The sequence below is a fragment of the Cuculus canorus genome, chromosome 4 (genome assembly GCF_017976375.1).
Source record: "Cuculus canorus isolate bCucCan1 chromosome 4, bCucCan1.pri, whole genome shotgun sequence".
NCBI lineage: Eukaryota > Metazoa > Chordata > Aves > Cuculiformes > Cuculidae > Cuculus > Cuculus canorus.
The window spans coordinates 38262630-38289944 of NC_071404.1; the positions used below are offsets into that span (position 1 = coordinate 38262630).

At 38.0% G+C, this 27315-nt stretch overlaps 1 protein-coding gene across 2 annotated transcripts in view; it reads left to right on the plus strand.

The window, feature by feature from the left end:
* Positions 1 to 27315, plus strand: part of VEGFC (vascular endothelial growth factor C) — an 82587-nt gene that overhangs the window by 34257 nt on the left and 21015 nt on the right. For both annotated transcript variants that reach the window (XR_008449670.1, XM_054065521.1), the window contains exons 2-3: positions 21088 to 21301; positions 22652 to 22842. Coding sequence is in view for 1 of the 2 variants with exons in the window: in XM_054065521.1 (XP_053921496.1) it covers positions 21088 to 21301; positions 22652 to 22842 (405 nt within the window). In the remaining variant the exon portion in view is untranslated. The remainder of the gene's footprint in view (positions 1 to 21087; positions 21302 to 22651; positions 22843 to 27315) is intronic.

Below are 27315 nucleotides of genomic sequence, written 5' to 3' on the forward strand. Positions count from 1 at the left end.
ATCTACAATTTTTACACTATTACAGCAGTAACTCATCAATTGGCGTTGTTTGATTGGTTTTTGTATTCAGTAGTCAACATTAACACTGTTCTTTTCAGCACATTGAGATCTGTGTCTGTTCCTCCTCTCAGAGATTCATTGAGCTAACATAGGGGTCAGTAACATCTTGGGTTTTTAGTGACCTAACTCACTCCTCCATTAAGTTACCATCCGTCACTTTACTTGTTGGAACAAGAAACAACATACATTTCTTATAAATGGTAGAGCTCAACAAGACTCTCTTCTCATCATTCTCAAACTCTTCTGCAGTGTTGGCCAAGGAAGTGTAGTTGTTGAGGCTGATGATCCTCACTGTTGCTCAGTGTTTCCATATCTTGCTTGACAATATCCCCAGTAGAACTGAGGCCCTGCTGATTTTTCTAGCTTAGAACACGTTTTGGACACTATTGCTTTGTGTTCTGTATATCTGACTGATCTATCTCAACTATGGTAGCATAAGTGTTTGAAACCATTCTGCGCCTCTTAAAGCAGATGCCCTTTCTGCTTTTCTGTGGCACTGCAGCACAGTTATCTTTCCTGAGAACCATCTTCCTTTTAAAGTGGTTTTAGACTTGCTTTTCAGCATGCAGTTCAGCTTCAAAGTGATAACACTGGTCACTTCCAGATACTAGGACAGAATAGAATATTTCAGTTGGAGACGACTTACAGCAGTCATATACTCCAACCGCCTGACCAATTTAGGGCTGATCAAAAGTGAAAGCAAATTATTAAGAGCATTTTCCAGATGCCTCTTAAACACTGACAGGCTTGGGACATCAACTGCTTCTCAAGGAAGCTTCTCTTCTTTACCACCTTCTTGGTAAAAAAATGCTTTGTAATGTGCAGTCTAAACTTCCCTAATCTAAACAGCCCTAGTGCAGCTTTGAACCATTCTCATCTGTCTCTCTCTACAGGAAGCTGTAGAGAGAGATGAGGTTGCCTCTCAGCCTCTCTTTCTCCAAACTAGGCAAACAAAAGTCCTTTGCCTGCATCTCATTCCTTCCAGCCCTTTCACCAGATTTATTGTCCTTCTCTGGACACCTTCAAAGACCCTCACATCCTTGAATTGTGGGGCTCAGAAATGCACACAGTAGTCAAGGTGAGGCTGCACCAATGCTAAGTACAGCTGAATAATCACCTTTCCACCAGCTGTTTTTGCTGTGTTTGATGCACCCCAGGATGTGGTTTTCCCTCTTGGCTGCCAGGGCGCTTCCGATTCACCTTGAGCCGGCTGTCAACCAGAACCCCCTGGTACCTTTCTGTAGGGCTGCTCCCCAGGCACTCCTCTCCCAAATTATATTTGTGCCTGACGTGAGTCCATTGTAGTTGCAAAATCCAACATTTAGACATTTTAGATTTCATCCCATTAATTGTTACCCAGTGCTCCAATTTATCCAGATCCCTCTGCAAAGGATCTTGTCTGTTGAGAGAGTCAACAGCACCTCCCAGCTAGTGTGCCTGTGTACTGGTCCAGAGTGTATTCCATTCAAAACAATCGAGTTAGGCAAACTCTGTACAGCAATCTGGAGACACCCCTAGGGTAACTTTTGAATGAGGTAGTTGGAATACTAGTGCAGGGTAGCTGTACCTATATGGCTGTTCACTCTACCCTAGATGCTGTTCTCAGTTTGTGGTTCCAGTCTTTAAATTCACTGTTAGAGTTTTTAGCTTTGTTTGGCTAACAGGCTTTCCTTCCATTGCCTACATATATGATACTGATTGAACATTTTAGTGCATAGACCTCTACTGCTTTTTCATGATTTTAATTTACTACAGTACAGCTTTTCCAAATTAGCAATGCTAATATGAAAGCATGATAGCTGACAGGCAAACTTCTACTTTGTCAGATTGTCTGTACACGGGTTTTTAATTAATGATTTCTTAGTGGAATGGAGAGGGATAGAAACAGATTTTAGAGACGAGGAAAAAATTTGTTGAGAGAAAAGAATCCAAAATTTGGATGACAGACAGAAAAGTACTATCAGCAGATGGTCAAATCTGAGGATTTTGTTTCCAAAACAAAACATAAATCTTCTGGTTTATAGACTGTCAGGAAAGAATTGCCTGCACAGAGATGCACACAACATAGAAATCAATCATGAGGAGGCAGAGCTCTGCATGCAGACACATCACTAAGGCATCATTGGAACAACCATGATGGATGGATATAGGAAGACAGGAAGGGAACCAAGGAGTTGGGGTTTCCCTTTACATGAAGAAGCAGTTTGAGTGAATGAGTTTTTTGTGCATTAGGATTACTTGCCAGATGTCTGTTGGAAGTATAATACAGCAGAGAGGAAACAGTCTAGGAGGTTTCTGGAGTGTGTGGAAGACAACTTCCTAACTCAATTGGTGAGCGAGCTGACTAGAGAAGGTGCTCCACTGGACTCGCTGTTTGTTAACAGAGAAGGACTTGTAGGAGATGTAACAGTTGGTGAACACCTGCTATGGTGAACATCATAGCAATCATGAGTTGGTAGAATTCTCAGTTCTAGGAGAAGCAAGGCAGGAGGTCAGTAGAGTGGCCACCTTGAACTTTTGGAGGGCAGACTGCAGTCTGTTCAGAAGGCTGCTCGATCAAGTTACGTGGGAGATAGTCCTTAAGGGCAAAGGAGCTCATGAGTTCTGGATGCTCTTTAAGAAGCAATTCCCGGTGGTACAAGAGCAAGCCATCTCTGTGTGCTGGAAAATGAGCAAGTGGGGAAGAAAACTGGCCTGTCTGATTAAAGAGCTCTAGATGGAAACCAGGAAAAAGAGGAAAATATACAAACTCTGGAAAAAGGGGCAAGCAACTTGTGCTACAAAGATGAAGTGAGGTCGTGTAGAGAGAAAACCAGAAGGGCTAAAGACCAGCGAGAACTTAGATTGGCCCATTCTGTGAAAGATAATAAAAAATCATTCTACAAATATATCAATAACAAAAGAAGGACCAAGGAGAATCTCCATTCTTTACTGGGCGCAGGGGGAACAATAGTGATAAGGGATGAGGATAAGGCTGACATGCTTAATGCCTTCTTTGCCTCAGACTTTAATAGTAAGGTGAGATGTTCCCTGGATACTCGACCTCGCGAGCCAGTAGACAGGAAGAAAGAGCAGAACGAAGCTCCCTTGTTCCAAGAGGAAATGGTTAGAGACCTTCTAGGCAAATTAGATATGCATAAGTCTGTGGGCCGGATGGGATTCACCCGAGGGTATTAAGGTAGCTGCCAGAGGTGCTTGGCAAACCTCTCCGTCATCTACCAGCAGACCTGGCTGACTGGGGAAGTTCCATTGGACTAGAGGCTGGCAAATGTTAACACCCATTTACATGAAGGGCTGGAGAGAGGATCTGGGAAACTACAGGCCTGTCGGTCTGACTTCAGTGCCAGGGAAGGTCGTGGAGCAGGTCATCTTGGGTGCCATCTCACAGCACAAACAGTCCAACCGGGCGATCAAACCCACTCAGCATAGGTTTATGAAAGGCAGGTCCTGCCAAACTAACCTGATCGCCTTCTATGACAAGGTGACCTGCTTGATGGATGAGGGAAAGGCTGTGGATGTAGTCTACCTGGACTTTAGTAAAGCCTTTGACACCATTTCTCACAGTATTCTACTTGAGAAACTGCCACTGGGCTGGACAAGCACACCCTCTGCTGGGTTAAAAACTGGCTGGCTGGCTGGGCCCAAATAGTAGTGGTGGTAAATGGAGTTAAATCCAGCTGGAGAACGGTCACAAGTGGTGTCCCCCAGGGCTCAGTGCTGGGTCCAATCCCGTTCAAGATCTTTATCAACGACCTGGATGAAGGGATTGAATGCACCCTTAGCAAGTTTGCAGATGACACTTAAGCTGGGAAGAAGTGTAGATCTGCTTGATGGTAGGGAGGCTCTCCAAAGGGATCTCAACAGGTTGGATCAATGGGCTGCGGCCAATAGAATGAGATTTAACAAGGCCAAATGTGGAGTCCTGTACTTGGGACACAAAAACTCCATGCAGTGCTACAGGCTTGGGGAACAGTGGCTTGAAAGCTGCCTGGCAGAGAAAGTCCTGGGGGTATTGGTTGACAGCCAACTGAATGTGAGACAGCGGCATGTTCAGGTGGCCAAGAAGGCCAACAGCATCTTGGCTTGTATCAGTAATGGTGTGGCCAGCAGGACCAGGGGATGTGATTGTCCCCCTGTACTCTGCACTGGTGAGGCCACACCTCGAACAGTGTTCAGTTTTGGGCACCTCACTGTAAGAAAGACATTGAGGTCCTGGACTGTGTCCAGAGAAGAGCGACGAGACTGGTGAAGGGGCTGGAAAACAAGTCTTACGAGAACGGCTGAGGGAAGTGGGGTTGTTTAGCCTGGAGAAGAGGAGGCTGAGGGGAGACCTTATTGTTCTTTACAACTGTCTAAAATGAGGTTGTAGAGAGGTGGGTATTGGTTTCTTCTCTCAAGTGATAAGCGATAGGGCAAGAGGGAATGGCATCAAGCTGCGCTAGGGGGAGTTTAGACTGGACATTAGGAAAAATTTCTTCACTGAAAGGGATATTGAGCGCTGGAACAGGCTGCCCGGGAAGGTAGTTGAGTCACCATCCCTGGAGGTGTTTAAGAGGTGGGTAATTGAAGCGCTTGGGGATATGATTTAGTAATAGAGAGGTATGGTTGGAGTCAGTGATCTCTAAGGTCTTTTCCAACCTGTTGATTCTATGATTCTGTGATCAGAGGAAGGGCTGGTATGTGTAGCATTATGGTGAGTGCATGTTACAGATAATTTGGTTAGTATAAGGAAGAAGACAAAGTCATATTTGACCAACTCAGAGACCCTTATTCTTAGGCGGACAGTATCTTCCCTGATACTTGCTCAAAGGGCAACAAATATAAGCAACCCAGGAGGTTTCTGAAGACTGTCAAGGTATACTAATGTATGTGCAATATACCTGAATGGTGTTGTCCTCACGAATAAAGAACTGGCCAAGGAGGTAAGAATCAATGGCAGCCCTGGTTTGTAGCAACCATGAATTACTGGAGCTCAGCATCCTGAGGGGAGAGAGGAAGACAAGTAGCAGAGTATACATCCTGGCCTTTGATAGAGCAAACAGGTTTATTCAGGAAACTCTTAAATGGCATCCTTTTGGTTATGCCAAGGGTAAATTGTACTAGACTAATCTGATCATCAATTATAAGGAAGTCTACTAAGATCTATGGGTGAGGGTAGAGAAGTGGATTTTAACTGCCTTGGCTTCAACAAGACTTTTGATGCTGTCTCCTGCAGCATTTTTGTATTCAACGTAGGATCTTATGGTCTGGTTGTTTGGAACCTTGGGTTATAGTGTAGTTAGTGGTTAGTGGTCTGTTTGGAAGAAAGGTACAAGTACCTTTTCTCAGGGACCTCTCCTGGGATCTGTCCTGTTTTTTATCTCTGTTAGTAACAGGAGTAGGAAGAGGGTACATTGTGGTGAAACAGTGCACCCTCATAAGGTTTCTAGATGACACCAAACTGGAGGTGTGGAGGCAACATAGCCGATAATCTTCAGGGCAAGGTTGCCATTCAGAGAGGCCTAGGTGGAAAAATGGACTGGCAGGAATCTAATAAAACTCATTGAAAACAAATGCAAAGTCTTTAACCTGAAATGAAAGAGCTCTTTGCAGTGATGGAGGCTGGGGCTGACAGCCCTGCAAAAAATGATCTGATGGTCCAGCTAGACAGTAAGCTGAATGAGAGCCGGTGTTGGGCTGTACCAGCAATGGGGGCTGGCAGCATCCTGAGCTCTATTGATGGCAAGTAATTTGAACACAGTGGTTATCCTCCTCTTATTTGATGCTTTTTAAGCCATGTGTGGAATACAGGGAAGATGTCCATATATTTGATTGAGTCTAGCAGTGGGCCACTGAGATGTGCTCAAACGTATGCCCTGGGAGAAGAGTCTGAGATGACTGAACCTAATAGTAGTCTTCCAAAACTTGAGACTACTAAGAAGATGGAGCCAGACTCTTCCCTGAGGTGCACAGGCTTGAGTCAAGAGACAGCGATGATAAATTGAAACAGCAGAGGCTTCCAAAGAATATAAGGAAAAAAAGAAGTTTTCTACAGGGATAATTAAGCATTGGAACAAGTTTCCCAGAGAGGTTGTAGATTATTTTGTCCTTGTTAGGTTTGTTCAGGAGGCTGGCATAGATGGCCATCAGAGGATATTCCCTGCCTGAATAATTCTGTCATTCTAGGAGGAACAGAAAGTAACCAGTGCCAGCCAGCATTAAACAAACAAGCAAAACCATAAAATAAGAAGCAACAAAAAACCCAAACCTGCTTCCATTTGGACTGTTTTGCCAATCTCAAATAAGTGTTTAGTGGAATATACTGTATGTTTGTAGCAAACAGATACCCCATGCTTTTACAGCTTAAACGTTTTGCTGAAGTTATCGGTTTACGCAAACTATTATTTGGTAATGGATGGGGGAGGCACATAGAGAGAAACACATGCATTCCCATATTTAGAAACCATTAAGTTAATTCCCACATTCCAGTGAGGAATGTGCAGATGTCAGAACCTTGAATGTTGCTCTAAAATTGAGTTATTGTTCTTCAGTTTCCAGTTTTTGTATTTAGGTTTGATAAGGAGACTGCCATTAATCCTTTCAGTATTGTTAGAGAAGTTCTGGTTTCCCTGATGATATCCAAGTGGATGAGATCAGAAGGTCAGACATTTTTCTTGAGTCAATATTGAGGGAAAAAAAGATGAAATCCCAAAGAAGTAGATGTTAAAATTGAGGATTCAGAAGAAGGATGGGAAGGAGTCGGAGGGGAGATTTCTTGGAAGGAATCCCATAACATTAAAAACCAACGTGAGAGACAGAATTGGAAGCATCTATAGATCCATATATCGTCTAGCAATTAGCTGTGCATTCTACTGCTGCTGTTATGCTAAGAGTGCCATGGGTAGGCTGCTGCGTGAGCCCACAGAAACTATTGTCCTTGCATGTGCTCCAAACCTGATAGTGCCTGTTGCCTGTAGCCTTGGAGCAGTGTCCCAAACTTGGCACCGAGTTTGTGTCCCTTATTTATCAGTAGGAGTTAAGTGCTCTTTTGGGTTTAAAGTAAATAGCTGATAAAATCTCCTGACTGGCATGTGCTTTTCAAGCATGAAAAATACCAGTGTGCATGTGCACAGGCAGTGACTGTTTTGCACGCTGTTGGAACGTAATGTAACCTTGAAAGTGGACTCAATTAAATAATTTTCTGATTACTCACATAGTGATATCAGAGAAACTGCAAAATTTGAGCAGTGATTATACATCTTCTATTGCTTGCCACTAAATGGCGACTTTTAACTAAATTAGTAGACTTTACTTGGTGTGTCACTTTAGTTAATGCTTCTGATTCTCATGTAAATAATTCTTCATCTCTCATCGACTGCTCAAAAATCTTGTTTGAAGGACAAAGAATAAAAATTCAAAGGATAAAATTATACTGAAATGCATGTACACCAGAGGATGGAGAATAACTATAGTTATATGTTTAACAGTGAAGACATAGATAAGGGAATATATTTTTTTACTCTTTTTAACATGCTCTAATTCACAGTTGTACAGAAAAGAGGCTTTGCTAATAAAAACATGTTAGAGTATTGGCATGTCATAAGACAAAAATCGGTCTTTTAACTTGCAGTTTCTCAGTCTGTGGTGCACAGTTAATGAGTTGCTCATGAATTGGAAATGAGTAATTTAAACTGAGACCAACAGAAACATTGATGCTGCCCAAAGACTAGCATGAGATGAAGATCAGTGGCTTGGCTAGAAACAAAGTCTATAGGAGACGTTATCAGGCATAATTTTTATAAACCATTTAAGAATTAGGAAAAAAAGTTTTAAAGATGTTTAACATTTCTTCTTGACAGTGCAATAGAGAGCCCGTGTATTTCTCTAATACAGATTTTATTTTAATTTTTCTACATTTCTGTCAGTGTTCTGCTACAACAGTGGAGAAGATATCACTAAGAACATAAGTGTGAGGGAGCTCAGAGGGTGTGAGACAGTCAAGTCCAAGGGCTAAGGGCTTAGCTTTCTACCTGGACAGCTCTGGTTGGATTATTTTTGGTATTTTGCTTGAAGCGCTTGTAGTAGCAGAGACTGAGTCCGTGATGTGTAAAGTCTTTCAGCATTAACATTTCTCTGTTTAATCCAGCAGAAAGTTTAGCGTATAGCTGGTCAGGGAGCTTGACGTAGCTAAGTTTTCACATAGCCCTTGCCTGGGAAAGAGTATTGAGGAAAAATGCATTTCCTAAAAGTTTATCTGGTATATACCTTGAGAAACATAACAGGAAATTAATATGGTTCAATAAAATTATTAGACTGAATTGTACCTGCAGTTGCGCCCTGAAGATGCTTGACTTCCCTGTAAGACTATCTGCATGAGGATTTACCGTGTTGTAAATCACATTTGTTACCTTCTAATTTCATTGATCTGTTTTCACTTTACAGGGAGTCCGTGCCTTACTTTGGGAGGCGTTAGGAGTAAATCAAGAGATTGAAAATGGTTGCACCGTATGTATCTTTAAGTATGTGGCATTTCCCAAGGAAGCAAAGGCTATATCTAGGCAGTCTTTGTGGACTGTTGTAGTGAGTAAACTCTAACGCTTATGCCACTGGAGTATGGGTCAACCCTTGTCAATGCTGTCCAGAGCGGGCTGACCCCACGCACTTGGCATAGCAGATTATATGGGTCCCCTAGGTTCCCTTATAACCTCTCTGAGGCATAATTACTTTTCTGTTGTTTTGGAGGGTCCTTCAGTTTAGATGGACTATTTGTTTGGGTTTTTTTAGTATATTTATTTTTTGAAGTAGTGAAAGGGTGTGTTTCAGTCTCCTGGAAAGGTGTTTGTGGAGCATAATGCTGCAGGTGCCTGTTGAGTGCTCTGGGAGGTGGCAGAAGGGCTTCATCATCACCCTATAGGCTTCATCGTCACCAGACCAGCTGAAGACAAACTCATAGCATTTTATGTTTGCTGTGTTAGAATCAGGCCCTTGAGGGAACTGTCTTGTCAGCTGTGTCTGTGTTTCCTCATGCGTTCAATTCGCATGAGGAAGAGACCAACAGTCCTGAACTGACACCACAGGAACACCCTTGCTCTTCAGTCGTACAGCTGGTCTTATGAAAAACAATAGCATGCACTTTGTCTAGATTGTAGTGTTTGCATAATGATGAAAAAATATTTTATGAACATATGTTGTGGGGTAAACTAAGGAAGTACTGCAGGCGACCTGATGTAAACATCCTAAAAAAAAAAAAATGAAATTGAGAATTAATCATGTAAACATGCTGTGATGGGCAAAAATGTTTAGAGAAGTCAACAAAGGCTATAATAGGCATTGGTCAGATCATCTAAAAATCATCAGACGGCTTTAATAAGGAGCTGAAATGTAACCAAGAGTTTAAGAAAAAGACTTTGGGGTAGGAAAAATACTGTCTTTGTGTTTTAGCAGAATGTCTAATACAGTAGTTAGGTCAATAGTTTTTGAAAGCAAATTAGCATGTTTGAAATGAAACATATAGCAGCAGTGGGACAAACATTGGCTGCCAGGTAACTAATTTTCAAAGTTCAATTACTTGGATTATGGAAGAGCAAATGAAAGTCAAGTATAACAAAAGGAAACTGAGTTTTAAGGCTTTGGGAGTGTGAAAGACTTAAAAAGCTCATGATATTTAGAGCTAGTAAAACTACAGATACTGTGTCTGTAAGGACTGAAACATGCTACACACAGTGATGTATCAATGCAATACTTAAGTTAGGAGGCAAAATCCTGTAATCCTCACTAAACAAAAATCCCATTGAAGTTGATAGAACATTTGGGTGAACAAGGAATGTATAACTGGGCAATTAGAGACAAACTTGCAGCCTGACCTTGACTGGGCCTTTGTGCCCGTGATTAGCTGTACCCATAGCATCTGGGCACATTTGTTTAAAGGCACAGTCAATTTTAATGACAGCTCAAACAAAAAATTACAGTTATACTATAATTAAAGTTCTAATTCATCCAAATAACAAATGTGAATAACTGCAGAGAGACATATTAAAGCTACATTTTTTAAATATTTTTTGGAACAGCCTTCTTAGTTCCTTTCCTTCTCAGGGAAAGGAGGAATTTAATGGATACTTTTCTAATTTTATTCCTAATAAGACAGGGTGACAGTTACGGGGATGTCAAAAAATAACCTTCAAGTAAATTAAAAATATACAACAGCATCTGCTATACATGTGTACAAAGCTACATTAAGAATTGCTTTCCGCATTGTTTTAAAACTATTTCGACGTGAAACAAAATTTTCTTACAGATCACTCATTTACATTTTCCCCCTCTTTTGTGATCCTAGTTTAAATAAAATTGAAAAAAACCAAAACACTTTCATCTGAAGCAAAATCTAATTCAGCATAATAGAAGTGTCATTCTTACTGCCAGTTACTTTCATGGGACATAGATTCCCTGTGTCTGAACCTACTTTGTTTGAAAAGAGCTGTAGTCTCAAAGTGTTGAGGAAATTGTAGTTCTCAGTAAAAGGAATGCTAGAAACGTGTGCTGGAACAGACAGAAATTGTTACCAGAAATTGTAACCTTAGTGACTACAGTGAGCACTTGCTATTAGCAAATGTATATTCAAAATTCCAATTTCCAGGATTGCCATCCTGCAAAGATGTGTGTGTGCTTCATGGCACACACACTAAGTTGCTGGGGCAAAAAGTCAAAGTAATCTTTCTACTACATTAATTTTGTGTGCACATACCTCCATCATGGTTATATATGCAAATCTTTATAAATAACCTCTGCAAAAGGACGTTAGGAAGTGGTTCCTATGGTTGAAAAAGTGTTTCCTTAAGGGTTGCTGATAGTGCTAGAGAATTTGAAATTTCTTTTCTGCATAAATTTTCCTGCTTTGATGCTTCCTTCTGCTAATATATCAAAAAAAAATCTGGAATCTTGTATTTTGAGGAAACTATTTTCTACGGTAGGATCTATTTTATTCAGAAAGTTGAGAGCCTTTTGATTAAATGATTTCTTCCTTTTCAATTAGAATCTGTCATCTTGAGATGCGTAGCTTTGCTTCTGAAGAATAAAATCTCAGGGTGCTCTGAGACTGAGAATGGGTGTTAGGTTGCACTGTCCTAGCACTAATCAACTTTTGCTTTGTTCCTTCATTCCCATTTTCACCTCACAAACCTGATACCCGGGTTTCTTTACTTAAAACTCTTCTGTTCGAGACTTCGTGACTACAAAATACAGTGATACAAACCCATTTTTTTCATAGAATAATTATTTGCTTTTAAGAGCTTAAAAAAGAAGCTTAACATGAGAAATCATTTCAGTATAATAGTAACATTTATGCATATCCTTACCTTAATTTAAAACATCTTCCTTACATCTTTCCACAGGCTTTGAATAACTAGAGCCTCTGTTCACCTTTCTTCTGCTCTCTGTACACCTCCTTTTAATATATATAGTCCCTATAGATCCATTTTCTTTTTCATTAGTTTCTGGGCTTGGATAAGAATGCAGGCAACTCAGCAAGGTGCTATAGTACAAGTTTCTACTAATGGCAACTATCATGCATTTCAAGATGCAATATTATAACTTCCATCAGAGATTACATGTGTTCTTGCAATGCAGTGGAAGTTGATAGCTCAGCGCATACTTTGTAATTCTGTTCTTGCCAAAACTTCATTCTGCAGTCAAGCCTTCTTCAAAAAAATCTTAAAATAAAATACTGTGTTCAGCATTGGATTACTCTGGGTCCTGTCAGTATAAATTAGGATCTATTTTAATACTGCTGGTGTTCCCTGACCCTGTTTAAGTAACATTATAGTACAATACACTATTCAGAATAATTTAAGCCAAAAATAATGGGCAATGTATTTTTCTCCTGATTTGGTTGCATGAAAGGGAATCGTGACCAAGTCTCAATATAGTTCTTGGATTTGCTATTCTCAGGGATTCTTTTGTGTTTTCCCATCTCTCATGTTTTGCTGACAAATCTCTTAATACCTGTCAGATTTGACATTTTACAATAAGCTTTCTACTTCAGCGGTACATGCGTTATTTCTTTTTTCGTAATTGAAAAAGCCTGTTTTTTTTATTTTATCCTCCCATAGTTCAGAAAGGGTGTGACAGATTCACAGTATTTCTGATCTTTTCTATCGTAGTTTGCTATGATGTGCATTACATCTTCTTACCCTTTCTACGGGGAAGAGTACTGCAGCTGCTGTTTGCAGTACCTGAAAGTGTGCAGGTGGTACAGTCTGTTGAAACATAGGAAGAATAAAATGGTATTCTTCCATGCCACAATATTGCATAGTTCACAAATATTAAAGTACTATATTTTCATGGATTTAAGTAATTTGCTCTTAATGGAACATATGTTTTTGTAGGTGGGTGATGGATTTTGTTATTGTCTTGTGTTGTGCTTAAAAGCTTGAAAATAAATCTTCTTCTCCTCATACTATTCTAATCCATTTGGAATTTTGGGATTAAGATTGGATAGTGCTTTTCTCTGATGTCTGGCTAGTTTTGCCTGCTGCATCAAAAAGCAAGGAAAAAGGTATTATAGGCTCAATGTCTAAACAAGTGTTTTTCTTTCTGTATAGCTTAGCTGTAACAGATGTTAAATGGCAATCCAAAGGATATTCCACACATAATTTAGAATGGAAACAATTTCAAACCCAGACTATTAGAGTGGGCACAAGTGGATAGCAGGTCCTTTGCATAGTGTATCTACCTCAGGCTAAAGAAATTCAGGTCTTTGTTTTGTCTAGATTAGCAAAGAAACTTTAAGTAGTATATTTGGGTAAGACTTTGACAACAGGAATAAAGAAGTTTTTCGGACTACTGTTTAGTAATTAAATCTGACAATTTGATACCTTAGTTACCAAAAACTTAGTTGTGTGATGTGTTAGTTTGTTAGTTACTTTGTGTTTTAAAATTACTTGTGTAAAATGAACTGAAGAAGCGTAATGCTAGATCAAATAATCAGATAATAATGTAATTTTAATGGCATACACTTAGAAACTCTAAAATTTAATAAAGTACACAGGTTTATAATAGCCTTTATGTGTTTCCTTTTTCTCATATATATATATATTCGTAATAATTTCAAACAAAGATTTTGCAACTGGAATTGCTCTGTTATAATGTGCTCACTATTCTTTAGGTTTTGTTGAGCTTTAGGTATTGTATTTGTTTATAGCTGGAATATTTGTTGAAATAAGCAATGTGACAAAGTAGGTGGTCTTCTAATTAATATTTCTGTACAGATCTGTAAACTGTGCAAGACTTGTTTAACAGATACAGAAATCATGTCATATTAGATTAAGACATTTGTTTAGGAATAAAGTTCAACTTTTCCTTGAAATTCAATTGGTCCTGTTTCATGGCCTGTGAAATTGTTTATTTTAAGAATCATTTAAAAAGTGTAATTAATTCAAATAATTTCTGTGACTTGCTGCTAAATATTTAGACCACAGATTAATTACGTTTGCTTGGAGCTTTATATAGTGATTTTTAAAACTCTGTGAAAAGGAAAGTTACTTAGTAGTGAGAGAAATTATGCAATGGTGCTAAGAGGTGAGGTATTCATGTAATTTTTCTTTCCTATAAATGGCCACATCGTTAAAAAATCAAGAATGAGCAAGAGCATTGAGTTAAAAACTAAATACCCTCATCGCAGTGAGAATGCACCACGTATTGTAGCCTATGTGTTCAGCATAACTCAGTAATGTTTTTAAGAATGTGCAATTTCTTATTCCAGCTGTTAGAGAGACATTTTTTCGTGTACTATTAATCCATAGACTAGAGAGGAGTACATTAAAACTGCATCTACTGCCTTTTTGAACCTCAGCACTTGATACATGGCCAGAATTCTTATTTCTCACTAACTAATTAAGGTCTGCCTACTGTGTTCAAACGGTATCTTGGAATGGCCTGGCATTCAAATGAAAATGAAAGGGTTGTCCCTTACCTTTCCACTTAGTAAATCTCTACTTGATACTGAGAAATACTCAGAATATTTTTGATTCTCACTGCCTGTGTTACATCTGCTGAAGTGATGACAGATAGTTGTAGTGTTACCATGTTAATAGTTTTCTTCAAAAACTGTCTCCATGTTTGTCTGCTTTTACTGACAAAGCTAATGGCAGCTGCTGATAAAAGTAGTGATAATACCATTGAAAACTCGGTAAAGACTGAAAACAAACAATCTTCTTTACAAAGGCCTGGTAGTTTATTCTTGTGCACTGATTTTAATGAGGTATGTCTGAGTGTTGGAACTTAAAAAAAAAAAAGGTTGTATGGTATTTAAAAAAAAAGCCAAACAGCAATATTCACACCATAAAAAAAAAATGCTTAACTGGTGTTTTATCTTTTCCTGAGTGCAAGATCTTTTAACTTGACTTTTTAGTTGGACTTCAATTTCCAAGTAGTTTTTCTTTTGAGAATTAGATGGTTCATTTTCCACAATGTTATTTAAAAGTTTCCTAAAAGGTATTCAAACTGAAAACATTGTTTTTACAAATGCGTCAGATTCTGCAGAACTACCATTTGGCATCAACCGAGATGCCTCATAGTCAGGGCACATGCAGTTGGCACCATAACTTTGCCAGCTGCAGTGGCTGCGTTGCAGAGGGCACTGACATTCTCATGCTGTTAGCTGTCTCCTTTCCAGCAGACTGCTGTGTCTGTTAGCCACCCTGATAAGCCAGCAGTCATCACAGTGTTGCCCTTTGTTTTCACTTCACAGATGTTTTTTATTTGCAAACAGTTTTTAAATGATTTTCCCTTTCTTTTGGTCATGCATCTCTGCATGCAGTAATCCTGGCATTTGTCACCACTGATCACTGTAGCTGTGGATGACCAAGAAAGTAATACACAAATCTTATCTGGTGCAGACTGCGCTGCCTGATGTCTCTCAAGATTTAATCAGATGTAAGCCTTTCGGCAGCAATAATCCAAATCCTTATTGATTCCCAATCTATTTGTAATGCTAGCTGGAAGCTTCACTATAGTATGAGTCTTTGAATCAGTTAAACAGTCCAGATGCAGCTGCAATTAGACACCAAAAGGTTATGCCTCAAATTTCCATGACTACTGTGCAGCCTTTGACCTTTAGTTTGTAGGCTCACGTAGTGTGAACTCTTGAATAGTGAATTGAGTCAGTTGATTATAGGCTTGATTTTTGTATTTTATTTTGCAATTATGACTTGCTGTATTCTTAGAAATAGTCTGCAGGGGCTTATGAGTACAAGTTGAAGACTACTGCTGTGGAACAACGTAGATTTCAAAGACTGGGCTACAGCGCATGAGAACAAAACCTTTTCTGTTCCTATAGTCTAGCTGTGAAATTGCTTCATAAAGGGTCATAGATATTCAGGGTCTGGCTAAGGTGCTACCAACCGTTTAGAGCCAGACCGTGAATTTCTATGACCTTTTTCGAAGCACACGTGTATGCGTGTCTAGATCCTATGTCATGGCACTGTGACATTACCATCTCTAATTGTATCAGATACCGCGTTACCTACATCAGTGTGTCAATGGCACAACTCATGGAAAGCAGGGAGAACTGGCCGGCTAAGACAAGCTTCTAAAGAAACCAGGCAGCAGGGAAGGGCTTTACTCTAGAAAGCAACTAGAAATAATTTATTTTTTTTCTCCCAGGGAAATTAGACTCAGATCAAATAAGGGTATTTTCATAAGTAACTGGCATTTTATTTGGAAACGTTGAGAACCATTCAGTAATGCAGGTAACTAAGGGATAAGCACCAGCCAAGAAATGTGTTTGTAGTGTCAGCAGCAGCTAAATGTTTGACTGAAGGACCTAACATAAGAGCCTTTGTACAAATCTATAATCTTAGATATGCTTTTCAGCATTTTCTAAGAACAGCTAAATGAAATATTACCTGGAAAATGCTGACTTGCATAAAAATTGGATTTCCCTTAAAATAAATTTTTGACTACCTACCTCAGTTTAAATACTTGTATGAATAAACAAGAGAATAGTTTTTAATGGTATAAGGCTAGGATGCTTTTCTAGCAGTTAATGCATCTTCCTCTCCAAAAATGTTCCAGACATAAGGAAAAAAAAAAAAAAGTGATATAGAACTCAAATTTCAGTAGTCTTGAGCTTATCTTCCTAGTCAATATCTTTTTCTTCCTTTTTAATGAATTGTCTTTCAAATCACTCCTTAAACTCATTTATTTTTCCTTGCCTGTCTGCTTTGTACATCCTCCCCCACTACCACCTGATTTAATTGTTTTCTTTGCCTGGTATTATTATTGGTATTTAAAATGCCAGAATGAAGATAGGTCACTTAGAACATAATATAGTTCAGATCATCCTATTTATTTCATACTTTCATTCATACTTGCTATGTCCTTTGTAAGCTCTTTGGAACAGAGACTGATTCTGATCTCTCTGCTGTTCTCGTGATGTTCTGATTAAATTCAAATTAAGCTCAGTGCTCTTATTATGAAAAGTAAAGTAAAATAAAAAAATGTGCTCAGTGTTAACCATTTTGCTCTCGTGAGGTACTGTTTTGTTACTATATTGAATGGTAACTTAAAAGTTTGCAATTGCTAGCAGCAATTTAATTTTGCTAGTGACAAATTGGTGCATATGAAATCAAAATCGGGACTAATCCATCATGACTGAAGAGGTGGACAAAAAAGTTGAATTCAGTTTTTAACTGTGGCTAAGATATTTAATTAGGGTATTTTCTTTTTTAATTGGCATTGACTTCCAAAAACTAACACTGAAATATATGAAAATTGCAATAAAATATTATGCAAGTGTTTATACATACTTTGCTTTTGCAGAATTTCCATCCACTTGCACACTGTCTCAACGCTTGGATTAAATTACTTGATTTTTAATACATTTGAGTCAGTTAATAAATACAGCATATAAACATAGTAAAATGAGAGGGGCTTGGACAGCATTTTCACATTAAGAATTGTCAAGAAAATCCTTGAAAGTGAAATGAGCTGACAGCTACAGTTGGAGCAGATGCGTAAAATACCATTATAGCACATTGCACCATCAATTATGTGTCAAGCATGCTGCCAAATATTAAGTGTTCTGACCTTTGTTATTAATAATGGAGGCAGGCACGGGGAACATGTGAAAGACAAATAATGTAATATGTGGCAAATCTATTATAGATTTGATTTTGTTGATGGATATAGAGCCTATTTGGTATCTTGCTCCTCCCCTTGCAAGATATAATTTTATGAAAAACTGGATATACCATGTAATAGAAAGCCGCATTGTGAAAAACCTACTTTGATAGAAGAAAATGTTCTCAAATTAAATAAATAATAGCAAGAGAGTGCTTGTCGTCAAGATTTACTTCTTTGTTTATATATGTATTTGTCATTTCCCCATTCCTCAGGAAATAATGGGGAAGAAATGAAATGAAGCAAGCTGGTCTGTACTGTCTTCTCCATCCATTTTGGTATTTTTAAGTTGTTATTACTTACTTTGGTCCCAGAAGTTATGGAATTTCTTTTATCACATTTGTTAACATTATATTACTTGCAGGCAATAGAACTTTTTTTTTTTTTAAATTAAATTTTCGATTACGTTTGGAATAGGTAGCTTGGTGACAGTAGTTGCATCTGCAACTGAAGTTTCTGAATGTCACTACTCTCGGTTTGCATAGGATAAATTAAAAATTAAAGCTCCTCTGGTTTGTAGTATATTTTTGTTAATGTTACTTTCTTTGTGACTTGTCATAATTCTAAATAGGTGTTGAAGTTTGGATTTTCATTGCAAATCCTTTTGAGGTTTTAATTTGTTCTTCCTGTCCTGCAGTAAAAGCCAATGCACGGTTAAGAAAGAGCAAAGAGGATTTGGAGTACAAGATAGGGACTGAGGTAGGATATTTTTGTGGAATTAGCCAAAATTTGGACAAAATAAAGAATGTTGCTAGATAGCTATTAATTACAGAAGCAGTTGCATTCCTCACTTAAAAATTTAGGAACTCTGCTTAACAACCCCTAATGATCTAATGCGTTTACTGCATGCAGGACACATTACTAATCAACCAGAAATTAAGATTTTGTTTGATCTTCATATCAACAATAATGTTTGGCAGTTGTACAAAACTAAATCACTCCACAAGCTCCTTGCACATAAATTCCTTTCAGCAGTTTGACACAGATGAGAGTAATTTGCTTCAGTTAAAAAATACGTAGAATTACAGTGAATATAACAGGAAAAGATCATTGATCTGTGTGTCAAGGTAATATTGGAAACATATTGAACATAGGTTTTCTATTCTTTTTTTCCCTCTTACTCTGGTCAGTGCATATGTACTGATTTTGGTATACATGCATGGATTTCCTTTTCACTTTCTTGCTAATGCAAAAGAGGGGAGAGAACAAAAGCCCTGTAGTGATCCAGTTTGTTTTCCATAGTATATTTGTAAGTTTGAATTGAAGTCATGTTAATAGCTTCATTAAACTAAGCACAAAATAATTCACATGCAATAATGAATATTCTTTTTTTAAAAAGCAATAACTTAAATCTGCCCCAGAAATTGTTTTCCCTTTGTTTATATTAGGTGGCCACTTGATGTTGTAGGTATGTAGGGCTTTAGCCCATGGAATATGCAGGAAGAGAAGCAGTTGAAAATGATACTTTATTAAAATTGATACAATAGTGTAATATAGTAACTAATTTCTTCATTTTTTGACCTTTATTTGTACATATTTTATACATATATACCTAACTTTCTGTCTAGCTGGAAAGACTTCATTTGATTTCTTGACCAAAGGGGATTTTGTCAACATATATTGTTTCTGATAAATATGACCTCTTTCCTGATCCGTACTATGGGTTCTTTATCAGCTAAGTAATTCAGAGTTTCAGTACTTTTTTTGCTGATGATCTAGGCCTGTACCTTGAATATCTGCAAGAGCAATAGCCAATATTTTGTCTGTAGTGGGCTGCACAGGCTTCTAAGGGATTCATCAGAGGCTTGTGAACCTTTGGTTGGATTCTCTTTCCACGTCACCCCGTGATCTGCTAGGACTTCCTAGGATCAGCTACTGGATGACTGAATAGAGTTTCATTCCTGTGCCTTTTATGTAACGGACTGGCATCCAGCCTTGTGACAGGATATACGCACAGCCTCCGTGCCGTGACTGCCTGTGCGATGCATATTCCCATCACATGGCAGGCATGCATCTGCAGCGCTGGCATTTACTGCGGTGCTGCAGCGACCTGCTTCCAGTTATTCAGGGGCGTGTGCTGCAGCGCTCCTGGGAAACAGCCTGCCAGCAATGAGGCAGTTCAACTCTGTTTTCACCTCTGGAGGCAGCTGAAAGCAAGCAGAGAGTGGCCAAATGAGTTGTTTGGTCAGCTTGGGTTGTTGTCTGTGACCCACTGATTGAGAACCTGTGTGGCATCCTGCAAGGGTATGAGATACGCTGTGTTACAAATGAATTTGAAGGCAGGACCTCAAGATACTACTTGCTTATGTCTTGGATCAGAGATGACCCTTCCTGTGGAGGCAAGGAGAGAAGTGGTCCTGGATGAGCATGTTTCTGAGACCGATGGCTTGATTGTTAAAAATTCCCAGGACAAAGTATTCTGTCATGATACTGTGGTTCATGAGGCATTAGTGAGAACATTTTATTTTTAACTCCACAACATTTTGGCATATAAAATGACTTTGAAATCTGTGTTAGCTTTGGCAGTTGCAGAAATAAGACCCGTGAATCTGCCTTACTGGGCTAGATTTGATACGTGATACAGAAGTGAATACGACAGCATGTGCCATTTCGTACTCTTTCGGTGGTTTGTGAGACGAGGAGAAGTTTTGGTCCAGAAGTAGTTTTATGTGCATAATAGTTGAAAGAACTGATTTGAAAGAATTGATTTTTGTTAATAGTGGAGTATAATAAGGAATCTTAAATTTCAATTTCTGTGTTCTCATCTTTCTGGTTTTACACACACATTTTACACTGTTACAGCCTGGTGTTTCTTGGACCAGGACGACAGTTTTGTAGTAACCTGTACAGACTCTGTATCAGTTACTGGACACTTTTACAAAGTCTACCTCTATATTTACACATCTCGTACTGCCATCTAAGGGCCGTGTAGGCTGAGAAACTGGCTACAGGTTCTTCAATGCTTTTTCTCCTTACTGCCCTTCCCTTTGGAAAGTCAGTGATTCATGGATAAGAAGAGACTAACAGCAGTCCTTTGATGAAAGATGCTGTTTCATCTAGGAGAATAGAGGAATCTTCCAGATAAGTGAGAAATTAGATTGTAAATCTGAGTCTTTTAGGAAAATGCAATTGTGAAGAGTTTGTGTACAAGCCAGCAAATAAGAAAACAAGATTACAGGATTTGAGGCTACTACAAGTTAAGGAGTGTAGTGCTTAGAGTCCTGAAGGGTTTCAGCTGGAACTCTTAGAAGTGAGGCAGTGTGCAGTTCAGACTCTTAAAGGTACCAAAGACAGTGATTCCTACTTATTTAAGGATTGATGCTTTATAATAGAATTTGCTTATTAAGAATTATTCAATAAGGTACAAAATAACATATCTTTTTTTTCCTTTTATTTTCTTTAATTTCACCATTTTTGCATTTCTAGGTGTTTCAGTTCTCCTGAGCTAAAGGAAAATGGGCAAATATAGTGTTACTTTAAGAATATGCGGTATTAAATAACATGAACATAATTTAAATACTTTGGAGTTTAAGCATTCAAAATTTTATCATGAAAACTTTTCTTTCAAAGATAAAAATGAGGTTGGTTTTGGTTTTTTTTTTTTCAGAATGCAAACTGTGCTTGTATAGGCTTAGTTCTATAGCTTCTTTCTCAGAAAGATGCTTTGGACTACAAGTATGATAAAAAAATCAGTGGCAGAAGCACAACATTTCAGTATTTTTCAGTATAGTAGTGTTGGCATTGACAAAATCAGTTTTTGTAATGAGAAGCCCTTTGAACACCACTTTATTTTGCAATGTTGTTTTTAAGGCTAGTTTCCAGCAAACCTTGTGTCATAGAGAAAGTAATTAATCTTGCGTGTTACTTTGACAGGCTCATGCAAGCAAAGACCTGGAAGAACAGTTGCGGTCTGTGTCCAGTGTGGATGAACTCATGACAGTACTTTACCCAGAATACTGGAAAATGTTCAAATGTCAGTTGAGGAAAGGAGGTTGGCAACACAACAGGGAGCACTCCAGCTTCGACACAAGATCAGATGAGTCCCTGAAATTTGCTGCAGCGCACTATAATGCAGAGATCCTGAAAAGTAAGTACAGGACGCAAAACGCATTCTAACACACAGTATATTAAAATCCAAAGGCTTGTCAGTTGTGTCAAAAATATTTTAGAAGCTAAGCATCACCAGTAAACCATCTTCAGCAGTTTGATTTGATGTAATGGCTATAAAATGAAATCTGGTAGTCAGCTTTCCCTAAAATGGAATAAATTGCACCACAGAGATATTTGTGGTACATCCATTCTAAGAAATGCACAGGCTACTTTCTTAGCTTGGTAGATATAAGAAGTTAAGGGTTTGTCTTCAGGTATAAGGAATATTGCTTTGTAGAGGCTGAAATGATTTTTCAGAAAGCAAGGAGGATGCTAATAGCTGAATTCATTGAACTGTATCAGCTCTTTTTCTGCAATGCAAGCCAAATAATCAACTTGTAGCTTTTTCCTGTTACAAGAGAGCAGTTACTGTGATGTTATGCTGAAACCAGGAAAAACCAGCTTTGAAACAAATATGTCAATACCCCTTAGTATTTCAGATGGTGTGGATAAAAATATAATTAGGTTACAGTTTAAGCAAGCGCTTGCAGAAAGAGGAAAACAGCAACACAGAATTTATAGCAGGAGACATATTTTTTTACATGATATTGGAAATTATGTACCTTAACAGCTGTGAAATTTCCATTTTTGCTGAGTAGCTTATCAAAAACTGGCTCCGAGAGATAATAAAGGGCCTATAGAGCTGCAAGTCTCATGGCTGTTTAGTGTAAGATTGCATTTGTCAAAAGGCTCTATAACACTTCGCAAAATGTTTGCCCAAATTTGCATGGGTAATCTGGGCATAAATGCCACCTTTCAGATTGAGTGATGTGGTGTACACAATTGCTAAATAATAACCTTTTCCTTTTAATTATACTCTTGTAGTTAACAAAGTAAATGTATTCAAATAAATTTCACATTAAGTGTGTAGGCATCAAATTTAATGTTTATCCACGTGAAGTGCTATGTGGGACCAGTTAAAATTACTTTGTGGACATGTGCAATACTACTTTAGACTTCATTGAAGGTGAGACTCACTCCAGGCACAGAAAAAAGGAAAAGTACAGCTTTAACAGTGGATGTCATAAGATCTGCCCAACCCTGTTAGGTTCACTTTTAGCTCCATTGTTACTTCCCTTCTGCTTCCTGAGAGTATATCACATCCCTGTGAACAAGAAGAATTAGCTGGAATTTAACAGAGAGTTGTACCTTTCACTGAATAATGGGTGTGACTCTAGCAATGCATATGCTGATACTACAACAAAAAAACCCCAACTAATTTACTGCAGGAAAGTATTTTTTTTAAACAGTTACTTTATAACACATGAAATTCCCTATAACTTGGCAGGTATTGATACTGAATGGAGAAAAACTCAGTGCATGCCACGTGAAGTGTGTGTGGATGTGGGAAAAGAGTTTGGAGCAACTACAAACACCTTCTTTAAACCCCCATGTGTATCCATCTACAGATGTGGAGGCTGCTGCAATAGTGAAGGACTCCAGTGTATGAATATCAGCACAAATTACATCAGCAAGACAGTAAGTTCTTATGTTTATTACAGTCCAAGTGCTCCCTGGAAATCCATTTATGATCATGCACTTTTTAAAACCTTCTTGTTGCTGCTGTGAGGAAGGGAAAAAAAGTATCGGTTCCAGAATACATAGGGAAAAACAGTTAAAGAGACTACTGCCTGGAAGAAAATGTTCAACACACTTTTCCTCCAAATATATTCTGGTTTGGATTTTTTTTTTAGGTGGAAAAAAATTACAGTGTGCTGTTCTCAGTTTTGAGATTATCTATGAAATCATTCTGTCCTCTAGGGGTTTCTTAGCATCTACCATTTGCATGCTGTATGAGGCAAGCACTCTCTGGAAAACTAGTCTGTAATTTTATTAGTGAAGACTGTTTTAGGACATAAGCAGACAGGATACGTATTGCAAATAAAACCTTTTAGGAACTGAACTTTATAATTCCTTTTGCTTTAATGCATCTTCCTCAGGTGTATGTGCAGATTTTATTCTTCAAGTTCAAGGCCAGTGATCAGGTAGGAGTGTGCAGCAATTCTACATTGAGTCTGTGAGCTGCCTTAAAAGAAAAAACATACGTGCATTATTCTGTTTTAAGCAGCTATAACAATTACTGTGTTATCGTATAACATTTCCCTCAAAAATAATGTAAAAGTAGTCGTGATTCAAAATGTTTGCTAGAGTTATTTTGCTTTTGTTACAGTATTTGTTAAAGTTTTTCTTGGTTGCAGGCTTTTTTGCTTTTTCCTTCTTTCTAGGGCTTTTAAAACTAATTCTAATGTAAATCTTGCTTCCCTTTGCAACTAGATTCTTCTAGTTGAAAGTGCGGTAGTTGTTTGTAAGGAAGATACATAAGTGCATAGCAAACTATAAAACCGTAGCCCATGGAAATGCCGTTCCTTTGTCATCGAACTTCTTACTGCTCTGAGCCTTTTAGAGATTAGGAAAAGGGGATGTAAAGAAAACAGAAGAGAAACCCCCTCTTTTTAAAAATATATTCTCTGTCCTTAATTCTCACCAAATCTGTCCATCTGAAATGGTATATTCCTACCAAGAATTTCCAATCCTAAATTAAAAGATAGTGGTAGACAGCCACGCAGCATAGGAGTAATGTGACTCAAATAGCTTAAACAAGGAAGCCTACAGCACTGATTTTTTCCAAGCCCATAGTTATTCCTGCAAACAGCTGTTCTGATTCCAGCTGCTTGAAGGATGCAAATAGAATTTTCATGTTATAAACCAAGAAATACAACTTTTTTTTTTCTTTGGTATGTATTTATTAAATTTAGCTTACTGAAATAAAGGATAATCTAGTTACAGAGAGACTTGTTCCATTTACCACAGATTTCCTGGTCTCTGAGCACCATGTCTCTTTGGGGTAAACAGTCCTTTTCTGTTCATCTTTCTGTTTGTATCTATTGAGTGAAGTAAATATTTCTGCCTAATAGAATTTTTAGTGCTGGGTTTCTTTTTAAAATCTTTGATGTCATTGGTGATGATATGACATAGGAATAGCTAAAAATTTGAGAGGCTCTGAAAAAGAAAGAAGAGGCAATAGCATCGTTTTGTTTTCATACTAATTCCGTAAAAGCAAGCAATTTAATCTCTGAGTTTTTTATCTTGCTTCCGCTTTCCAGTTTTATCTGGTCCTTGACAGAATGCAGGCTTAAAAAACCTTAATAAAAGAAGAGAGCTATAGCTATATCTTTTCATCTGTCATCATCTCAAATCTATTTAAAGTTATGTGACCACAGATTACCCTATATCAGATGAGAATTAGGAAGAAAAAGGTATTGGATTCAAGACCCTTCTGTGGAATTCAAGTACCCTACACACCTATTTTCACTACTGTTTTCTTTTTATTTCCCAAAGGAAAAGAGAAAAATGGTTAGTAACCAGACATCTTTTGTTTTTTCATAAGTCATCATTTTTTATAGCTTGATTTTTGGTGCATAAACTCCATAAGATAACTTCATACCATTCACCCTGCAGATATAGTGCTTAATGGGAAATTAACTTCTCCAGCTGGAGGTCTTGCTGTGAAGGCAAGCTCTAGCATTGGTCTCAGACATGAAAATGTACAGAAAGTTGATATCAACTTTCATCAAATTAATTAAAAAGAGCTAAGCAGTGAAATTATTTTTATGGGGAACAAATCATTGATCGTCGGAAGAATGGACTAGGTCAACTGTTCCCAGATTGGCTGGTGGAATACTCTGGTGGTCCAGAGAGAGGTCAATAGTTCTCTAGTTCAGGCTGTGTTCCTCCTTTCTAGCTGCTTAACTTTATTTTTCTAGAAAAAATATTTCTGTAGGTGCTATGGGGTATTTATACAGTCATGATGGAGATATGAGACAGTTTCTTAATTAAGATGTGGTACAAGGTCTATGAAAACATACGAGGACTCTAGGCTAATTCATAAAATGCAATAGATCTTTTGCATTTTCTTGATCCATTATACTGCAATAGCCCAACTTTGTAGGTGGTGGTGTGTCTAATAGCAGTCTGTGGGGAAGGTGCTTGGTTGATTTTTGCTTTTTTAGTGTGATGTCATTGATTTTCTTTCTAATTCATTATTAATCAAAGAGTTGTTCTCTGTTTCCACGACACAAGTAATTCAACATCAGTTACAAAGTTTGGAACTACGTGGTGCAGCAACAGCCTTTCCCTCAGCTGTACTTTTTTATGCCACACCTGTAGGTATTTGCTTGTAGGTTGTAGGGAAGCAGGGAGCAGATGTCAAAGAGCCGCTGCCTCTTTCCATTCTTCCTCTTGGCTGGCAGGATGGGCAGTTTTTTGGCTTCTTTCAGATCATTTGATGTAAGGGTCCTAAATCTTCTTGTTTCATGGTTACAGTTATAGTTTCTCAAGGGAAAACATCTTTCCAGGCAGTTTGAATTAGATTTAGAGGAGCTTTTCTCACAGGAAACAAGTTAACAGCTTGAAATTGTTTGCCATATTTGAGATGTTCATGGTGTTCCTTTACACAATTTGGAGATGCATATGTCATGAGAATTTCAGTCATTTTGAACTTTACCATTTATGCCTTTTCCCATGCATTTTTCTATGTTAGACTGATGATTGTAATGATATAGTGGGTACTATTAATAGTGGGAGATATATCAGTATATTTCCAAATGCTTTTTGTTAAAATTTCTGAAAAAGAAGTGATCCAAACATAGATACGTAGAATAAGGAACCCAAGCGTATTAGATAGGTTACCTGTTGTTGTCTCGTATATTAGCCTGGAAATTATCTGTTTTTGCCAAAGTTAGATAGTAAATTAAATAATGATCATGTACTATTTTTCAAATAACTTATTTTTATTCTTTCAAGTATAGAGATGTTTAGGGTTTTGAAATCAGTCTTACATGCTTAGCTTAAAAATCTCTCTAGACGCATGGTGCTCTGTTACGCTGGTTTTATTTGGCTGACCTTACTGACACTTTAGGAAGTGCAAAGATCACAAGTGGTGGAAACTAAGAGTCAATCAATTTAAGGGAAACTTGCCAAAATAAACTGCAGTCCATCAGAAGAACATAGTGTAGTTAATGTAAATCTGGGGGAAAAAATCATACATAAATCCTATATTTGAAAAGTATCTGGAATGGTAAACTTCTCTCATCGTGATATGAAAGTAACAGGTTTGATTTTTTGTATTTTAGTGTTCATAATAATAATTTTATGTGTACCGATACAATGGATATTGGCACATATTGTGATAGTGCTGAATAAATTAATTTCGCCACCGAAGCAAAGAAATATTTTGTATAGAAATCAACAGTTTTTCTGGAAAGTATGTATGAAGTTCTTCTAGTCTAAAGAAGGAGCTATCAATGCAGTAAATCAAAATATATGCTTCTCTAAGATCAGTGAGGAAGAATACACGTGAAATTTTATTAAAAGGAATTCTCGTAGCATTTTTGGTCAAACATTCAAAGATTCTTGTCTGCTGTGAGGGTTTTTTTGTTTTAGGTTAAAATCGTGTTGAGTTCTAGATTGTGGACCAGACTCTAGTCCCACTGTTGTTTCTGTTTTACACTCCAGCTCTATAAATGGCTAAAAGAGAAGCATTGCCTGTGTGGGAACTGATAAGAGCTTACTGCAGGGTGGTCTGCAGGACATCACAGCTCTGCCCTGGAAGCTCTTGCCAGAATGGCCTTGTTACTTACAAACTTGTGAAGAAGGGACACTGATGCATTTGACATCACAGTCATTACAGGTTGCAGAGCACCAAAGGGTTGGGCTGGTTGTGTAGAGCAATTCGGAAACATCTTTGCCTGGTGTCCTCTTGCTATGCTTCTCATCCGAGAAGTACGGTACAGAGCATGTGTGCTGATCTTCAAGGATTTAAAAAACTGATGTGTAAAAGAATAAAAATCCAGGAAAAAAGCCATTTACAGTTGAAGACGTGATTGTAAAAGTGGTCTAATTATTCACTTACCTTTGTATTAGTCTAAAAAGTTCTTTAATTATATACCTGTC